The following is a 20914-nucleotide window of genomic DNA, read 5'->3' as shown; positions in this document are numbered from 1 at the left end:
GGAGCATTTTGGGGTTGGAAGGGTTTGGAGAATGCTATTTAATTAGTAATTCTTCAGATATTCAAATATGCCTTTCTTAAGCAAACTGGATTTGGGGTGTGTAGAACATGGATTTATTAGGTTAAAGAATAAAAATTTAAATAAACATACCTAATTAAGCCAAAGTTAGAAATATGAAGGCTTTTTCTCATTTTTTCCTGGGGAGGTGTTCTCTTTAGATTTCATTACATTTAAGATTTCAGCTAAGATGTAGCACTTCAGGCAGTTACCTGGGTCTTGTGAAGTGGTACTATTTTTTTATGATCTCTTGGAGTTATTTTAGTTAACACATCACAGGATCACTTTTGCATTTACACAGCTGAAACGTGTTGGTAGTTTTATAGCCAAACCTGGGAGCAAATAATTCTTCCAGATCTTCGTACTTCCCCCAGCCTACAAGCCCATAGCATGTAAGAGAAACTCTTGTTAGTATTCCCTAAGCACCTAGCCTTGCTGTTCATGCTATTAAATACCATCCTGTTTCTGTTACTGCAGTCCTCAAATCTATACATTTAATTCTTTGAGAGAGCCTTTGTATTAGCAGTACCTCATAGCTATTTGTTAGGATTCTTTTTGTGCCCAAGTCATTAATGAAAACATTATATGAAATCTATTAACAATTTTTTTCTCACCAGTGACATTTCTTTTCTGCACAATTTCCTTTCCTCTCCCTATTTGTCTGTCAGTTGCTGAACAGTAAGTTTCATGCAGTACTGTGTGTAGATAAAATGAGTTATCCACCCCTCAGTTCAATAATCTCCTTCAACAGGAAAATCATATTACATATAGTAGCCAGTAGTCATTCTGTCACAAAATGTCTCATTACCATTTTTATTTTCATATTAAGGAGGAGAATAGGACAACTCCACCCAGCTAATAACAGCAGTTAGAAGTAGTACAACTTTCAGGCAAGCAGTTCTGCATTTCAGTGTCACATGGAGAACAATTATCAGCCAACAGAACAGCCACTTCCCTTTTGAGGTGCCATGCAGTTCAGTCTGGATTGTTGACTCTATTGTTAGATCTGTTTGTTGATATCAGATGGACTTATGAGAGAGAGAGGGACTGAAGGAGGAGACTGGGTAGGAGAAAGGAGTAGAGCTGCAGGAGGGAAAGCAGTTGAAGAGGAAGGGCATATCCTATTTTCTCAGTGTTTTTCTAGAAGAAAAATGGTGAAATACTTTGCAAACTGAGGCTGATGGGTGGTTTGGGAAGTAGGGGATTTAGCCAAGTGGGACAAGTTAAACCATTTTGTCTCTCCATTTTTAAACCCTCTTCCTGTTACTCAGATGTCTGCAATTTTTAACTAGCTTACTACTTAGCAAATGCCATTTGTCTAATGTTGTACATTTTTATTCCAGAAGTTCTGTCCAATTAATTGTGTGTCACTGTAATGCTTTTACCTAAGCCCTAGTCAAATCTCCACCAGGAGCCTGTCTTTATCCTTGACTGTTAAAGACTTCGAACACAGTCCTGTCACTTTTTTTTTTTTGGACCTCCCCCTGCTATTGAGGTCTGTAGTCACCCATTTCTCTGACAATTTATCATGTAAGCAAATCTTCTACAAAGTCTCATTATCTCCTCTGTCAAACAGTATCTTTCTGGTAAATTAAGGGAAATGCTGATCCTGTTCCAGTTTGTCTTCTCCTATTAAAAAGGAACAGACAAAACTCCCCCAACAACTTTTCTGTCTTTTCATTGGCAAAATATTCAGCTGTTTTACTGTGCTAAATATTCAGAGATTTCTTTCTTATTTCTCACTGGTCTTGTCTTGCCTAAATCTCAAATCTAAGCATAGTAGTCTAAAGATTCCTAAACAGTGACTCCACTACAACTTCTGAAATCTAATTCTTGATTTTTCTCTTCTATTCCCAAACTTTACCTCTTGCTGCTTTTATTCTTCTTATTCTCTCTTTCTCCATGTTTATGGGCATGGTCTTCATGCTACTCTTCCTCCTACCTGTGTGTAACACCCAGGACATGTACATGTTCTTCCTTCCCAAGTGCTTATGTTCTGGCAGTCGCCTGGATACAGTGAAGTCCACTGGATTGCTATTTCTAAGTGTCCTTTCTGTCTTTGGCTAAAATTAGAATCACGTGGCATCTTACGCTTTCCTTTTGCTGATGAGCATCACACCAAAGTAAATGTGAAAAGATACACCGTGTCATCTTCAAGCTGTCATTCTTCAGTTAAGGTTCATATAGACTTCCTTCTTCAACGAAGGAAATAGTCAGACTTAGATCCCTTGGTCTAGTCAGGCCATTTGTTCATTCTCCAACTATTTCTCCCTTCAAATGTCTTTGATCCAAGGTGCTTTATCCCCTTTTGCCTACCTGTGCTAGGTATGGAGGCCTGAGGCCTCTCCTTTGACCTCTGTAGCAAGCTGCAATGATCAATTCCACAGGTTTTCACAGCTTATGATGATGATCAATTCATTAAGCTTGTAACAATTTCACAGTTATAATCAATTCGTATTTGTAAATTCCCTAATGGGATCTGATGGGCTAACCTCTTCTATCCCATCATGACTGTAGTATAGCCATGTGGTAGGGAGTTGTTTCTTTCAGTGGAAAATGAAAGATGGTACCATCATGTCTTGATACAATTGAGACAATGGTATTGTCTCAATCAAATTTTTGATTCATGAACAATGGTACAGGTAATATCAGACTGCTGTGGTGTCATCTATAGACCTGTAGGAGTTAATAGTCTAGAATAGACTGGTTTAATTTTTTAGCCCTTACAGATAAGAAGTAATTTGTGTATGGAAAAGAAACTGTCATGTTTGTAAATTTTTGTTACCTCGACATAAATAAGGATATATTTGTTTGAAGTTTGCTTTTTTCTCGGAAGAGGTTATATTTGTAAGAAAAAGATTTCCATATTTGTCATTCTGTACTGAAAAAGATCTGAAGTAGTTTTATCATTTTAAATCAATAAAGGATGAAGAGGAACAGGATGAAGATGCTGATAGTGTAGAAGATGAAGCTGCTAGTAATGAGAGATTTCAAACAAAGGAACGCATTGCCAAGAAACTGAAAATTGATACAAGTGAAAACACTAAACAGCAACTTCAAGAGGAAGAAACCAAGACAGAAAGGAAAACAACTAGTCGCAGGTAAGGATTGTGTTGTTTGGTATGTGTTTTTCTTTAGATTGCTTACAGTTTTAAGATTTTCATAATTTATTGATTCCTTGTATGGGAGTTTTATTTTTCCCTGTGAGTTAGAAATAAAGCGTCTTTGTATGTATTTGTCAGTCTTTACTTTGTCTTTCTTCTCAGTTGTAAGATTGAGTTTAGCAGTTCTTTACCTGTGATAACACACAGTAGTAACACATAGTAGCCATCCACCCCTGAGACTCACAGAAAGGAGAGTCATCCAGTGAAGTCTGGTATAACACAGTACTCACCCTGCAGTATACCAGCCTTCCAACACTGCAGCAGTCTGTTTTTCTCTACATCTGTTTTTCTCTACAGACATAAAAGCATGGATTCCTGTCATGTAATTTAGTTATGCCAGTGTTTGTGAACATCCCTTCCAACTCATATGATCCTTCTTCTCACCACTTTTCATATTGATCATGATGTCACATGTCCTGAACTACTTCTTTTGTCAGTTGGGGCCACCTGTCCTGGCTTTGCCTTCTCATACCTCCCAGGCACTCCAGTTCTCCTGCTTCCAGTACAAAAATCAACAGTCTTTGGCTCTCTATATAGCAGCTCTGTGTTCAACACAAGTCCAAAGCGCATCCTCATGCTGGCTTCTGCAGAGAAAATTAACTCTACCTCAGCTGAAACCAGCATGAAATTCTGGTTCTGGAGCCCTGGTTTTCTATTTTTCAATTTTCCTTTCTCTCAGTAAGAGCAGTACATATTAGTACATATAGCATAAATGGCAGTACATAAAATAGAGTATCATGATTTTATGGCTATGTTAGACATAACTAGGTATTTTTTTAAAGAACATGTATGAAACATCTTGTAAAACAGACTCCCTGACTTTCCTTTCTGTTGTCTTAAAAGTTGTGATGTGTGTTGCTTTGGGAATTGGCGGCTGTAGTATTGCTGCTGTAGACAGATGGTCCCCAGGAAGTAGAAATCAATGAGTATGATGGATAACTTCAATCCCAAAATCTGGTTACTAGTCCTGTGGTTCAGATTGACACAATGTTAAGCTTCTGAGAGTCAGTGAATTGTTCTTGGTTGGGGAGAATAAACAATTACAGTTTAGCATTAGATAGCCATATTCAGTAGTGGAGGCAAGGACTTAAAATTTTGAAGGTCTTTAAGAAAAGCTCTCTCTGAAAAAGAACCTTGAACTATGTGGCAGCCAAATAACTTCTTTACAGCAGCAAAGGGCTTTGGAATCTGTACATGTTTACTGCCTACCTATTTGTCCAGCTACCTGTGCACCAATCTTTTTAATTGTCCCTGGGGTTTTATTAGAATGGCTGCTAGAAACAAAATTGACTAAGGTGTAATAGCAAGTTTGTAGCATGAAGAGAATACAAGGCAAGAGGGCACCCATAGGAATGAGGTACAAAAGGCCCAAGCTTGCATCATATTATAGCTTATTTTAAGAGACATTTGTGTAGTCAGTCTGTAACCTGCTGGCTCTGCATGTGGTTGGTCAGTGTGCTCTGTGGTTATTCTGTTCTTTCAGGGAGGCAGTAGTAATAGTATTAAGGCCAAATGGGTTATCTTAACTCAGAAGAGGGTTTTATTGGTTGCCTTTTTAGCAGTTGGGAGCCAGAGCCTTAGGAAATACTGCTTAGTATCACAAGTAACATAAATTTCTAGACTTACTGTTTTCCAAATAATTGCAGTCCTCTGGCATGAAAATCACAGGCACGATATTGTTTGTTATAAATAATGTGTTTTTACATTTGAGGTCTGTTTAGATAAAGTAAGATAAACAATATCAAGTTTCATTGTCTGAAATAGTGACTATTTTCTCAGTGTACTGGTAATGTTTAATAATATACGCGTGGGTGTTCACCACCTACTGTACTCAAAGCCTGTGTTTATCAGAGGCAGAGATGTGGGAGGTGTAAATATCAAACAAAAAGTTGGATGGACTATCCGTAGCTTGAGGGTAATGTCTACTGACATATCATAGGGTGAAGAAGCTTCTGATATCTATCAAAATTTCTTCTCATCAGATACTTAAGTGTGCTAGTAGAATAATAGAACTTCTAACAACATTTGTTTCAGAGTACCGTTTTTAACATGCATGACGTCATCTGCAAAACTGTATTCATTTGTATCAGTTTCTTTTAATCCAAATGCATTTGTAAGGTCTGTTTTAGAGAAGCAGTAAGTAAACAATAGATACTTTCTCAAATTCATGGTACTGGAGATCCAATACCACTTTTAAATGCAACCATACTTGAAGTGCTCAAATGGTGAGGTTAATTTCAGTCATTTCAGTATGTGTTTTAACCTCTTATGTATATTTTTAAAATAGCTTTTTTTTTGACAACTTTGTATTAGATAAGGAAACTTGAGAAAAAGAGCCTCCCAGTCATTCTGGCAAGTTGTTAGAGAAGTTCTGTTGGTCTGGGGTTTTTTAGAAAGCTTAAACCTAAACTTCACACTGTAAAACAGCTGCTTACATATAGGAATGTTTAGAGATAGAAGAAGTGTTTGCCATCATTGCGTAAGTAATAAAATTTCTCAGCATTGCATTGAGTTTGTAAAATGGCAGTGGCTTGAGATGACCATCTGAAGGCTTCAGAGTAAATAGCCCTCTTGTAGTCTGGTAATTAAAAATATTTCTTATACATTTCTTTTCATCCTGTAGGTGGAGCTCGAGTGCTACACATTTCTGCTTACTAGCTTTAAAAATTTTCCGTGCTTATTGTTTACAAGACATGCAGTATGGGGTGAAATACAGTGAACTGTACAGTTTTGCACTGGATAATCAAGTTCAATTGCATCCTTTTAATGTATGTGGTATTAAATGGCAATACGAAATAACTGCTTAAAATAGCTAAACTATTGAGGAAAAGAAGCTGACTTTATGAGTAGTTCAAATTAAATTTGAATTTAATTTGGCATTTCCTCTTGTATATTTTCTCTTAATAATCCTATAATCTGCAGTTGAGCTAAGTAATCACATTTATTTTGTTTTACAAACTATTACCATCCCAAGGAGATGAATAGTAGTAAATACTACTACTACTATTAACTGTTTTAATAGTTATTAAAGTATTTTATAGTAGCTCTATTGGCACTCCTTTGCATTCCTGTTATTTTCTTATATCCATTTGCTTCTCATGGGTAAAATAAATCATATGTGAAGCTTTACATATTTTCTGTGCATATATAAGTAATTAGTTCCTTCATCCTTAAAGCAGAAACATGTAACAGTTTTTAAGATGTACTTCCTCAGGCTTAGTTTTTTATTGAAAGACAACATGATATTACTTGGACAAAAACTTACACCCCCACAGTCCTGTCACCTAGACACAATCATAATAAAAATAGTTAATAATGCTGGGCAGGGCTTCAAGTTCATGCTAAATCCAGTTCAGACCATACAGTAAAAATTGAATATTGTCAGGACACCTCAACATTTTCTTGGCATCGACATGAATAAACATTGCCACACTGAGCATGCGAATTTGCTTTTCTAAAATGCTCATATAGTACTGTGGTGTGGAAAAGCCAAAGGTAATTTTACATGATCACATGGAAATCTTTTTTAAAAGATCTTGAAATCAAAATTTTTCTCTTTATAAATCTGCAGTTGTTATAAATTGAGTTAGGTACTTTGTATTTGTAAATTAATAATTTATGTTGAAATATCTTGTTTTAAATGTATTTATTGTGTGATTGTTTCCTTGTGCTTATAATACAAGCATTACACAGTGAAAAATAGTAAAAATGTGTATTTGTATGTTTCTACTTATTTTATATGTTTCTACTTATTTAAACTTAATCTAGTATCTCATCTTGTGTTTAGCAACTACTTTTCTGTTAATGTTGGCTGTTAATAATATAATAAAATGATGCAAATACCATATATTTAGAGCTACTTACATTGGAATGTTAAGTTTTATCTGTTTCTATATTAACAGATATGTTTCTTCACAAAACTACTATTTTAAATTTAATAACTGTACTTCTAATCCTACTAGCATTTTCTTCAACTAAGGGTAACTTACTATCAGGCTTTGTCTATTTAGAAAATAGACATTATATGTTAGTAAAACTGGCTTTTGAGGTTCTGAATAGAAACTCTTTTTGCAACTCTCTGAACTCTTTGACTTCAAACTTCACTGTACCTAGAGAACTGCTGCTGTTTTCGTACAGCAAATTCAGGTATTCTTTTAAGTGTTTTAAGCCGAAGGAGACAATTAGATAAACTGTGTATCTCATGCCATAATTTACTGCCAGTTACCCTTGTATTGAACTCACTGTTTGGCTACAGCTGAACTGGAAAGGCATTCAAACATATTTTTTTTAGATATCAAGAGAGCATAGTTTGCTCCATAGTCAGTGAGTGTATTCTCTTCCAGTACTTAGATACATGATTCCTAATGGTACCTCTTCCAGTTTTACATTTTAACTTGTCTGGGTTCAGCTTGTAGCCACTGAATTACTTTTTGCCGTGCCTTTTTCTGAAGTTCGCTTCAGCAGGCTGTATTTTCTTACTTCAACCACTTAAATTCTAATTGAGTCCTTTCAATATGCTGTAGACATTGAGTTCTTTCTGGCCTTCACAGTAAGAAATTTTTTTCTAGTCTTCAAATTACTTTATGGTTTCGGTTCTTTACCATCTCCAATTTTTCAACATTCTTTAAATCTCTTTCATCATTAATCTCTTATTAGCTTTAATAATGCTGTATGCAGAGAGCAGCAACTTTTTTTTTACATCAGCCCTTCATACAGATATTCAACTGCTATCACTTTTGTTGCTTGGGGTTTCCAGTTTCTTTTCAGTCATTGCTCTCTGAGAATTAGTTTGTCATTTTCTCTGTTTTTTAGTTCCTAGATTTTGGCAATTAGATCTTCAACTTTTGTTTTATTCAGCAAGCCCAGGTTGCCTAGCAGTTCTGATATGACAATTTGCTACTGTGACAGTTTGTACAATTCACTACTAATGGATTTAGTAGAGTTCCCTGGAGTGAATAGGTATATTTCTACTCAGTGCTTATGTGCCTCTGACAACTATTTTAAGAAATAACTTCGTAATCTATTTCTTGAAGATGGTCTTCTGGCCTGTTTTGTGTTGCTATTTTTTTTAAGACTTCCTTACATGTATGTACTGGGAAGCACATTTTCAGCTTTTTTGGATTGATTGTAAAATTAGCCAAGTTAGCAACCAGTCAGGAACTTATGCTTAGTTCTGCTAAGAAACTCCCTGATAGCATTGTGTCAAAATTTATATGCTACTCTGAAACATAAATTTCCCCTCTTTCGATTTTTTCTCAAAATGAAGCTCATTGTACTCTGAAGTTTAACAATGCCAAGTGCAAGGTGCTGCGCCTTGGTCAGAGCAATTCAAAGCACAAACACAGAGTGAGCATCAAATGGATTGAGGGCTGACCTGAGGAGAAAACTTGAGGGTATTGGCTGGCAAGAAACTTTACATGAGCTGCAAGCATGCATTTGCAGCCCAGGAAACTAACTGGGCTGCTTCAAAAGTATGACCAGCCAGGCAAGGGAGGTAAAACCTGCATGAAAGATGGGGATAAACTTTTTAGCAGGGTCTTTTACAATAAGAATAAGAGGCAATGGTTTTGGTTTTTTTCCAAAAAAGAAAGGGTTGATTTAGATTAGATTTAACAGATGTTTTTTACAATGATGGTGGTGAAATGCTGAACTGGCTGCCCAGAAAGGTGGTGGATGCTCCACCATGCAGTTTGTTCAAGGTCTGGCAGAGCAGAGCTCTGAGCAACCTGATCTAGCTGCAGATGTCCCTGCACATTGTAGGGGCCTGGAGGCAATAACTGTTAACCATCACTTCCAACCCAAACCATTCTAAGATTCTTCCTCTTGAATCTCCTTCCAACCCAAACCATTCCATGGTTCACTATCTCTTGCTAAGGCTAATGCTTGTGTTTCATGAGGAAATTGTAAATACTTTTATTTTATTAAAAATCATTAATTATGTATTTCAGAAAAGGCTTGTTCACTCTGTGTTTAATACACTCCATTTGTATGGATGTTCTTTTAAAACTAGGAGCCATCATTAGTAATAAACTGGCAAAACATCTTGTGTTGTTCAATTTTAACTTAATTTGAAGCAGGCCATTTTGACACTAAAATGTGTCCAAAGCTTTAAACAATTTTAAGCAATTTATATTTAAGTGGATAAATTTCAACTTCATGCAAAAGTAGCTGTTTAATCACATATTGAAATAATTTTAAATAATATTGAATAAAATTCTTACCAGTATTTCTGTAAGAGTGCAAAAGCTCCTATAATGATGAATTTCAAGAGAGCAAATAAGCAAGTCCTATTTCAATTCAGGGTATTGAAATGTTTCTCTTAAATCATAACTTTCAGTGGCCTTTATTACACTAAACATATTTAGGATTGTTCTAAGTGTTCTACTTGTTGTCCTTCAGCAGTTAATATATTTCCATTTCTGTTCTTTCACTCTTGGTTTGAATTGTTGTTTGAAAAGCTTCTTGGAGAAGTACTTGGCATTGAAATGTACTGATACATATAGAGAACAGTATGGCAGTATATTAGTCTTTCTGTTGTTCTGTATCTTGATTGAACTGTTTCCAAGCAGAATTTTATAAGGTTAGTTATTTGCATTAGATACAGTACGTCAAGAACACTAGTTTTTTCTTAGTTCATCATATTAGACAATTTTTCTTGTTCATCATAAATTCTTGAGAAGGTATTAGTTAAAGCATGCAAACTTGGCTGTAAGGACCTGACAAGATTGTAGGAGATAATGCAAGTAGTACCTTACCTATGTATTTTCAGTGTGTACCAGGACAGTGCTCTTTCACTAGAGAAGCACTTTATGGAAATCTGAGCAGGACTCAGCCTCAGTAAAGGGGTAGAATTTGGATTATTACTGAAAGTAATTCCATTATTTATGAATTGACTTTACAGCATAAGCACAGGGAAAGCACCTGCCAGTTGTCAAGATCAACACATTTTCCAGGCATTATGCTGTAGTTAAAGGTGCTCCAACATACAATCCTTGCCTCACATGCCAAACTCAGCTTGTACTCAGAGCACAAGTGAGGCTTTACCTTTGAAGAGTTTTGGAGATTATGTCAGAAATTAAGTAGACAAAATGACACATGCCTCCAGTGGTTTTCAGATAGGACTCTCCTGAATTCTAAATACATTTAAAATTGTTTTACCAAAGGGTGTAACTTGTGTTAACACTGTCTTGTGTTTTATAGCCACAGCAATGATATGCAGATATGCATAAGCTGAAGCTACCTTCACAGGAGAAAAGAAAACCTTTTTTTTTCTCCTGTGGCGCTAAGAAGAAGTACAGACACTAACTGGTGGGAATTCATTGGCTAGGTATCAAAAACAGTGGGAATTGAAAGTAACCTGAAAAAGGAACTTATTTTTTATGTATTCTTTTAAAACCCAGTTTTGAGTGTGTTAATACAATAGCAGTACTAAGTTTCTGCCTTTCAGAAGGTATAAATACTTCCACATATTTGTAATTTATAAACTGAACTTTGTTTCTGTTCGGGAGTTCTTTGGCATCTGTGAAGATATCTTTATACACCAGATCCCCAGGAAAAGAATGTTAGATACTTTTATGGTGCTTTGCTTGATATTGACTATGGCAAATATTAAACTAGAAAATCACACACACACACACAAATTCACTACAGATGTAAAGAGAAAAAAGGAAGAGACTTTGTTTTATATACTTCAGGTGTCTGAAAGAAGGGAAATGTTTTCAAAGTATTTTGGTTTGGTACTGATATCCTAATTTTGTAATTATATCTTATACAGTCACCCACAGGTCCTGCATTCTTACAGTCATACTTACCTACTTGTCAGATGTTTATTTTGATGGGATTCTACATTAATTCATGTGTATTTTGTATGCTTTGAGTGACTTGTAGTATATAAATTCAATAAGGATTTGAAATGAAATTGCTAATTTGTAAATTACCATTTATCCACAGTCATATGAAAATGCTCACTTTTGCAAATGTTTACATGATTCAATGATCGCAGTAAAACTATTAATGTAAACAAAAATTCGTAAATAAGCCTCACAACCAATGAAGTTCCGTTGGACTGGAATTTGATGATAATTTTATGGTATGAGGATGAAGGAGAGAAAAGAATATTTTGGTGAAAACAACAGAAAACCCTTGGGATTGAGTGACTTTTTCTTTTTAAGACTGTGTCAAGAGATTGTTGTCTTCTGTTCCTGTCCACTTGGCCTGGTTTTCTTGCCAATTTTAGTACAACTAGAGTATTCTACTTGCTTGTGGCATTCTCTGTAGAATAGATTGCTTACACAATCTCAGTACATCAAATTCTAAAAAGTCAGCTACAAAAACCAAGGCCAGAAGTAAGCTGTCATAGACAAGAGACTTCTAAGCAAGTTTTAGTGGTATAGAAGGTGGGCATGACCTTCTGTCCACAGTATACTGTATAAAAGACATCAGTCTTACAGTGGAATGGGAGCAGCCTCTTGCTGGGACTAGAACCTTGAATGACATTTACTCTTGTTTTAATCTTTATATGTTTTATCAAGTCATTTTGTTATTAGTTTTTTTCTCATCTTCTACACTAATCTCATAGTATGAATGCTTTAAAAGTGTATTTAATTTATATTTTCTTTTGCTTTATATATTTCTTTTCCTCAGTGCATGAGGGATCACTTCAGTCTATTTTTTTGTAAGGATAGTAATAATATTTGGTTTATTTAAGTGTAATGTTTCATATTTTTCTTTAATATGTTCCTAAGTCATTTTTCAACTGATGATAGTGTCTGTAATTGTTTAAGAAGCTGTAAACAATTACCTACTTTTCCTGTAATAAAAATTAGTTTTGAAGTTACCTGCAAGTTTAAGAATCTAGTGTTTCTTTCAATCTGCATTTTTATATTTTATTCAAGAAATTCAGTATTTTGGACACATATTACTGACACACAGAAAAAAAAAGATTACTCCAGAATTGTTTTCAGCAATACTGAAATTATATTCTGAATAAGCCTATTTTCTTAGTGCTAAGGATTGCACGATTCACTTATTCTTTTCAAAATAATGTAAATTTTTCTCCCTTATTACGTTAATAATATTCATTGTAAAGACAAAATAATCCCAGACACACTCTTTGTAGAGTTAATGATTGGCAGTAACTTAAAAGCAGACTACACTATATTAAACACAAACCCAGATTGTTTGGGCACAAAAACCAGAATCCCAGCACTGAGATTTTTCTTGGCTAAGCATCAAAGCCTGTTAATAGGTAGAGTGTTAGGCTGGGACAAAGACGGGATTGTTACTGTGGTATATTTCATCCTGCTGCTACTTGGCAAGACTCAGTGTATTTTTAGGTGAAGTTTGTGTGTGCATTTTTCAGTCACCTGGAAAAAAGGATGCGTATATGACCCGTGAAAATGCAGTTAGCATAATGGGAGGTGAGAACGTGTAATCCTTATTATACAGTGAATTGTTAGCACTATATAGTGGGCAAGATACCATTTCAAAGAGTTGGAGAGTTCTCAGTTGTTTAGCTGCACATGTGATTTTTTTATTCTTGTAACATAACAAGATGGATTTAGCAGTGGTATAGCCATGTACTTTTTAATTGCTAAATGTTCATGCTCCATTTCCTTTCTTTATTTCAACAGAGTTGAGTAGCATGGGAAGAGACTTTTTGAGGGTTTTCTTTCTATGGTAGGATATATTTTCTATAAATATGAGTGGTATATCTTAAAGTGGCACTGAAGTGAAGGATGACTGGAGTATGTTCAAACAGTTTCTTTAAACATCACGTTTGCTGTGTAACTGTAGACATTCAATCCATATTACAATTCAGTATTTTTATTATTTGTACATGCCTTTCTACAGAGCCAAGCAGGTAATAAGTATTTTTAATATAGTGTCAAAGAAGTGATGTTGATTACTGGATTCTGGTTACAGGTTTATAATGAGTAATGGTTTGTAAATAAAAAGAAAATAATTAAATTATTACCTAAAAAGTTGTGTTACATTTCTGATAATTAGTAATTATAGTAGTTGATAATTTGATAATAGTGAAACAAAATAAATTACAAAACTTTCTGATCTGAATCACAGAATGGGTAAGGTTGGAGGGGTTGAATAAAATCTGAATCAACATGAATAAAGGAAACCCAACTTGAATCCTTATAAGGGTATATCTGCTTCTAATGAGAAGAAGCTGTTTATCTTATGAAAGTGGAAAACATCCAAAAAGCCTGAACCTTGACAGGATAAGGTAGAAAAGGCTGCTATGATCATTTCATCCAGTGATTTACCTAATAGAGCACGCAAGCCTCCTAAATTATTTTAATCTCATTCTTATCTTTTGGTGGAAAAAAAATCCCATTTTAATGTAAAGAATATACCCCACAAAATTTTTTTTTGGTAATTGCCTTTCTTATTAAGTAAAGAAAAATGCTACTGCTTTTCAGTCTTTTTTGCTCCTCTTGGACCCTTTTTCACCCATCTGCTGGCCTTCTATTAACATATCTTTATTTGCAAATTCTACCAAATTTCTCTTGGACTTTGGTGCATCAGGTAGATTAAGCATTAATCTTCTTTTGTGGCATTTTACAGTTTTCCCCAGCTTTCGTTATGTGTCAGCTTCATCAAATACTATGCTGTGGTTTTTTTCTTCACACAAGATAGTTTGATAGTCTGTCTTTTCTTTGTGTCCGCAAGTAGTAGAAATATTTTTTTTTATTAATCTAAGTTACAGTTCTGTTATTTTTGCTGAAAAACACTTTATCACTCTGAGGCATATAATTATTGGAGTTATATTTTCTCATTGTAAAGAATAACACTACTGTTTCCCCTTCTTCTTTCACCCCCTGGTTCTCTAAATTTTTCCCCCCATTTTATTCACAACCAGTGTTCCTCATGGCACAAAGAAAAAAGCCTTCTAAAAACACTTGGAAGCAAACTGCATGACCATGTTGCTTCGTTTTTTCCTCTGATGCTTATTTTTACTTGCTTTTCTTTCTGTTTTTGGATAATTCAAGAAAACAGAAAAATATGTCATTCTCAGATATCATATCGGCCTTTCTCTGATATATGAACAGAAAGAGCTATTGAATCTTTTTTTTTCTTTTCTACATTTTAAGTACTTTTCTTTTTTGGGGTGGGGGGGTTTAATCCCTAACATAAAACAACAGTAATAATGTAGGGTGGTTTCTGTATATGCTCAGATATGAATGTCTGTATATCTTCAGCTGTGTCTGTTGTAAATAAATGGACAATGATTGCTAAACCATCAGTTTTCTACGTAAAAATATTTTTACCCTGTGAAATAAAATCTGAGGGTAAGTTAAAACTTTTTTTTTTCCTATGTGGACCTGTTTTTTGATTCAGGCCTGTGGCAGCAAATTATGAGTACCCATCTTTACCCTTTATTCCCTACAGTTGTTTATTCTTTGTATTTTCCTGGACCTTAAGTATAAAATTGATGACACTGGTAAAATCAAAGTATAAAGCCAAATATCATGTGTTCATGGCATCTTTTTAAGTAAAATTTTGATTATAAAGTAATGGGGGGAGTTTGTATTTAAGTATGTTAAAAGCTGTAAATATGTGTGTCTGTGAAGGAACACCCAACAGAAAACTGATCTGGTGAATTCATGTAGCTTCTCCTTATTCTACTGGAGATTACTGTTGTCTTAAACTCAAAATACCTTTACTAATAATTGGACCAGGTATTACTAGTTTCTGTAGAGCATGGCATTTTGTAGAGTCTGCCTTTTTTACCAAGAAGGTCTAAGATGTTTGGACTAACACTACAGAATGGCTGTTACTCTGAGGGTTATTGGGATATTATAGCATCTGGCATGAGGAAATAACTCTGGTAATACAAGTAGCACTGTTAATGGCAGTGGGACTAGCAGTTCAAAATACACAATTTCATGGAGCTGGCTATAGCTTGTGAATTTTCATTTTACAGTTTGCTCCTTTCACTGTGACATGTTTTCTAGGTCTCCTGGGTCTCAGGGCTCTGAGATTAGTGGCACTGCCCCTTCATTTTCCAGCAAATTAGGGAATGCTTTGAGGCATCGGACAGATAGGGATCATAAAAGTGAGCAGAAGAGAATAATGTAAAATGCTGTTATGCTGTATTATTCTTGTCTGCTCATTTCTAGCTAAGGGATATTACAAAAGAAGGACATATTGCTGCACAAGTTAATGAGAAGTCAGTCTGACTTTTAGTGGATTTTCTGCATTACTAAAGAAATGGGGCTTAACTGTCTGCAAAAAGAACTCAGCTTTAAAAGTTGTATAAACCATGTTACTTCAGTGTAGAATGGAAATCTTAAAATCACGCCCAGCCTGTCAGATAACGTGTGAAGACACACTGTGTGTTCTTGCACACGTTCTTAGAGTGGGGTTGACTTTTTTGGACTACATGATGGTGTGTGAAGTCAGTGTGGCTTATTGGGTCCTGCAAAATCTAGGCTGCACCCAGCAATATCTCCATAGTGTCTTTAAACCTCCAGAATGTGGAATGTACTGAGACATACTCACCTGGGAGAAGTGGGGTGGAAAGGTAATTAACAAAACCAACCAACCAACAAAATGAACGCATTATTAAAAAAAAAGCAACCAAAAAAACAAAAACCCACAATAAACACAACAATGTAATTCTTACCACCATTTCCATTAGTTCACATTTTGGCTCATTGTGCACCTGAAAATCTGTGATCCTCTCAGTAAAAAGGTTAATGCACATTGTTTGACAACTTCCCAAGCTAGGGAACAGCAAAGCATACCATAGTCACAGTTGAATAATTTCATAATAAAATCACTTTTTAATGAGAAGTGTATCAGCAGTACAGGCCTTTTGAAGTTCTTAAGTTTGGCTGATAAGCAGCCATACTGAGCTCATTGATGGAAAAGCATTATTTGCTGAACGAGCCTCATGCTTAAGACTGGAAGTCATTGTTACGTCATTTCTTGGTTAATTGGCTGCACCTGTGATTTGTTAACAGCTCTAATCCAGTGGTCTCTGAACCACGTGTGGAAAGGTCAGCAGGAGAGAGTCTGGTGCACTGTGAAGCATTGTTAGAGGTAATCTTAGTTTGACAACCTGTCATGCCTGTTAAGTCCAGATTGTCACTTTTCAGCTCATGATGTGAGCTTCTCAAAATGAGAATGCTGCAGAGAACTGGAAAATGAAGTCTGTTGTTCTTTTCCTGCAAGGCAATGCTTAGTTAAGAACACGGGGATTTTTTTAAGTATTAATTTGTAGGTTTCTCTTTTGTAATGAAAAATTATTTACAACTTTGTTCTTATTTGAGTAAGTTTACCTAACTGAAACATCTCTTGTAACATTCTTTATTAAATAGAAATAATCTTGCTAGAAGTTATGATACCAGAGAACCATAAAATTGTAGGGTAAGTTGGAAAGGACATAAAAAGGTCACCTAATCTGACACTCCTGCAGTTAACAGGGATATCTTCCACCATATTATTTTGCTCAGAGCCCTGACCAGCTTGACCTTGAATGAACCCCAGGGATGGGATATCCACCACTTTTCTGGGCAATCTGTTTCAGTGTTTCACTGCACCTATTGTAAAAAATGTCTTCCTTACATCTAGTCTGAAGCTGCACTGTTTTAGCTTAAATCCATAACCCCTATCCCAACAGGTCCTGCTGTAAAAAGACTATCTCCATCTTTTTGCTAGAACCCCTTAGATACTGAAAGGCTGTAATAAGGTTACCCCAGAGCCTTCTCTTCTCTAGGCTGAATAACCTCAACTCTTTAAGCATTTTTTCATTGGATAGATGTTCCAATCCTCTGATCATTTTCATGGGTCTCTTCTGGATCTGCTCCAGCAGGTCCCTGTCCTTCCTGTGCTGGGAGCCCAGAGCTGATGCAGCACTGCAGGTGGGCTCTCAGCAGAGCAGAGCAGAGGGGCAGAATCCCCTCCCTGGCCCTGCTGCCCACACTGCTCTGGATGCAGCCAAGGACATGGTTGATTGTTTGGGGTGCAATTCCACGTTGTTGGGTCAGGCCCATAATTTTATCCAGGAAATCTCCAAGTTGTTCTTACTAGAACTGTTCTTATGACACCTTGCAGCACAGGAATCATGTGTGGTTTTTTTAGGGAAGGTATAAGTTGGTAGGATTTTCATGATTGAATTAACATTTGAATATTGATTGTGAGATCTCAACATCTAGTTTGGAAATTGTGAGTTGTATATGGGTTGGAGAGTATTTCTGAATGCATGTGGATTAAATACTAACCTAGTACAGTGTTTATATTTCATTATTTCCCAAATAATTCCTCAAGAAATAGTAGTGACTTTATGTATAGCATGTTATTGTCACAGACATGGCATTATGACAGTACTCTCGTTTTAAGTATGCGTGTACTGTAATTCACTGTAGATTAAGTATTTATGCCACTTCTGCTGTGGTAGGAGATACGGTCCAAGCTAATTTTATGACTATATTTTCCCCCTATAAGATAGCATTCTCAAACAAGTGGGTTGTGTGGCTGTTTCAGTGATTAGAACGCAAAATGGAAAAAACTCTTATTGTGAATTGAGGTCAGCAGTTGCATAGTCACCACCAGAAAAATAGGATGGACTTAATATGTTCAGCTTATTCTGAACTGCAATTTCGTATTTTTATTTTTTTAATTTTTGTTTTTAATGCTTATTATCTGTGAAACACTCAAATTGACAGCTTCTTCAAGACTTACTTGAGATATTAATTGCAATATACTTTGGAGTATTTTGTCGAAATGTGCTATTTTTATAATGAAAATATTATGGAGGCTTCAGATTATTTCATAGATATGAAATGAGAGGCACTCATTTTTTTCTTACAATTCAACACTAAGCAATTTAGTGCTCATTCACGGTAGCCTAAGACAAAAAGTTACCAAGTTATTTTTTAGGTAAGTTCATGTTGTTAGCTATTTTGATTACAAAATAAAGTATCTGAAACTAGCTATTTTGTTAAAATATCCAAAGAAAAACAGATCACTTCAGCCATCTAAAATGTGAAATTGTTTATCAGCATTATATGTTTCATCAAAGAAGTGGTTTTTTCTCATCTAAAAAATAAGTGCTTAAATGAAAAATAAACCTTTAGTCTACTTAAAATAGCTGTATTTCTTAGGTTATGATATCCCTCCTATTTCATAGTGAGGATAGTATCTTCACAATAATTATTTTTAGTGGAAAAAGTAATTGAATTAAATTTGACAATAATTTTTAATTTGTTTAAAAGCATAAAAATTGACTTTAAAACTCATTTTTATTTTTAAAAACAAGTGCATGATTCAGTGAAATCAAAGCTGTTGTATTTTTTAATAACACCCTCTGCCCAGAAAAAAGAGCTGTTGGCTGGTGGAATGTTAACAGATTTTGGGGCATTATGAAAGCACTGTCATATATCCTTCCTATGTAACAGAATGTAAGCCTCTTTGAAAAAAATTACTTATGCCTACAAAGAAAACAGTATTTATATTGCTTTTTGTATTAATCAAAATTCAGTTAAAAGTGTTATTATCTGTTATAAACTGATTTTTGTTTGGCAAAACTTTAACAAAAATTCTCCAAATAATATGACCATCCTTAATCAGAGACAATTTTTTAATCACATAATCTTTATTCCTCTCCAGGTAAGTTACAGGGGCTGTCCCTCAAATCCTGTCTGTAATTTGTATGGTTAGAAGTTTCTCCTGTGAAACTTCCAGTGGACAGACAAAAATAAATAGCTTAACTTGTTCAAAGGCATAAAAATACTTCTATTTTGCATCTGCAGAATTTTGTCTGCAGCCTGTCCATGGCAGATATATTATTATAAGGTTATCGCAAGGCTTTAGTGTTGTAGTTGTAGCCATTTTCTCATGGTAAGTTCAAGGATTAAGCAGATCTTTTCAAAACTGTGTCATCAGTAAGGTGGTAGAATATTGGTGAGGGAAAAATGCATTCATGGGCGTCTGTTTTAATTCAAGCATTTCCTCCACAAATTTACTGCCCAGTAACCTTTAGGCTCATTGTTGTTTTTTTTTCATTGACTGATGAAATGATAGTTGGAGGCTGTTGGCAGAAAAGGATGGTTTTGAATGGTGGCTATTGTTCTGTTAACATTAGACCCTCTGGCTAGAGGATCAGCAAGAATGCCTGCTAAGATTAAGTGACAATGTCATCTCCTGTTCATGGAAATAACTTGCTGATAAACTATGACAGTACAAAAAGCCCTAAGGACGGGGGTGGGATAAGCTGTATTAAACTTCATGTATTGCTCAGCAGAATTCTCACTTAGCTAGCCAATTTGTCCACTAGTATCTATTGGGAAGTAGGAATAAACCTTACTTGTTTGTACTGTTTTGATAATTCTTGAAACAATTACAATTCATGAGGTTCTATTTCTGTTTCTCCCTGATTTCGTGTTACTTTTTTGATAGTAGAACATCCAAGGCATTATCCAGTCGTTAGAAGGAGTTACAGAATGTCTATTAAATAAATGTATTTCCAGTGCTCTTAGTGAAATTTGTATCTTAAAGGGCTAAATCATATGTTCGTATTTCACACCTGCATATCTTTGAGTGTTTCTTACATTCAGGCTAACTGTGGATACGCACTTGTGCCATAATTGTTTGATCAGGCTCTGCTAGCCTACTCCAAAAGATACTCAATTTTATTAAAATGCACTTGTGAGAAGTATTATTTGTGATTCATATAATGCTATACAAACGCATGCTTCAAAATACCTTAGATTTAAAATGTTCTGTCATTCTTGAAATATTTTAATGTGTACAGAAGTTTGGAATTCTCAAAGAGAATTCTAAATTCATCTTTATAGTATTTCATCTTTACAGTAATGTGTACTTTTAGAAATTTTATAACAGATGTTGAAACTGTTAATTTAGAATTACAGAATTGTTGAGGTTGGGAACTAGCAAGTCTCACATAAGCCTGACACTCCCAAGTCCTCAACTAAACCATGTCCCTAAGTACCAGTTCTATATACCTTTCTTGTCCATAAATATAGTGATGTGCAACAGCACAGTGTAAATAGTGAAATTCTTAGGAAGTAATATTTTAATGCAGTTTTTAAAGAGATATCTCTATGATTCATATGTGTTTGAAGAAGATATTATGAGAAATTTCACTTTATTTCTTCCTTTTTTCTGTCTCCAGTGATGATTTTTATCAAGTGTATGAGGTTATCCCTTACTATCAGATCCAAACAATGCAAGTCGTTATCTGTGTAAGTGGAATGAAATTATCTGTTTTAGAGCAGTTGCAGATGAATGTGTTTTAGAGCTTCCATGGTTCCAAATATTCTGGATAACTTACCATATTACCAGAATATCACAACTCAGTCTTAAAGTAGGATTGCATACATTTATTTTATTAAATAAGAAGAATTGTTCAGATTTTTACCTGAAGGTTCAAGTAACTTTTTGTGGTTACTCTTACTCTAGTAAAATATTTTTTCTGGCTTAAGGTAAGCTCCTTGAAACTTATTTGGGCCTTATCAATTTTTTAATTATTATTTCATTTTCTGAAAATTTGGTGCATCCTCTTGGGGAATATACTTTGTTATAATAGCGGTCAATTGCAGGCTAAGTCTGTTCCATGCATAATCTTTTAATTCCCTTTAGCTGTGCAGAAGGAAGCTTTTGATGCACTCTTGCTTTGATTTTTAAGACTAATCTGAAATACTATTTGGAAT

At 35.1% G+C, this 20914-nt stretch overlaps 1 protein-coding gene across 1 annotated transcript in view; it reads left to right on the top strand.

The window, feature by feature from the left end:
• The window catches only part of CWC27 (CWC27 spliceosome associated cyclophilin), a 95627-nt gene that overhangs the window by 11676 nt on the left and 63037 nt on the right, over window positions 1-20914 (top strand). Inside the window, exon 10 of the mRNA XM_005429298.3 lies at window positions 2983-3158. Coding sequence (XP_005429355.1) covers window positions 2983-3158 — 176 coding nt within the window. The remainder of the gene's footprint in view (window positions 1-2982; window positions 3159-20914) is intronic.

The sequence above is a fragment of the Geospiza fortis genome, unplaced genomic scaffold (genome assembly GCF_000277835.1).
Source record: "Geospiza fortis unplaced genomic scaffold, GeoFor_1.0 scaffold397, whole genome shotgun sequence".
Lineage (NCBI taxonomy): Eukaryota > Metazoa > Chordata > Aves > Passeriformes > Thraupidae > Geospiza > Geospiza fortis.
This window is presented reverse-complemented; position numbering and strand designations above follow the sequence as displayed.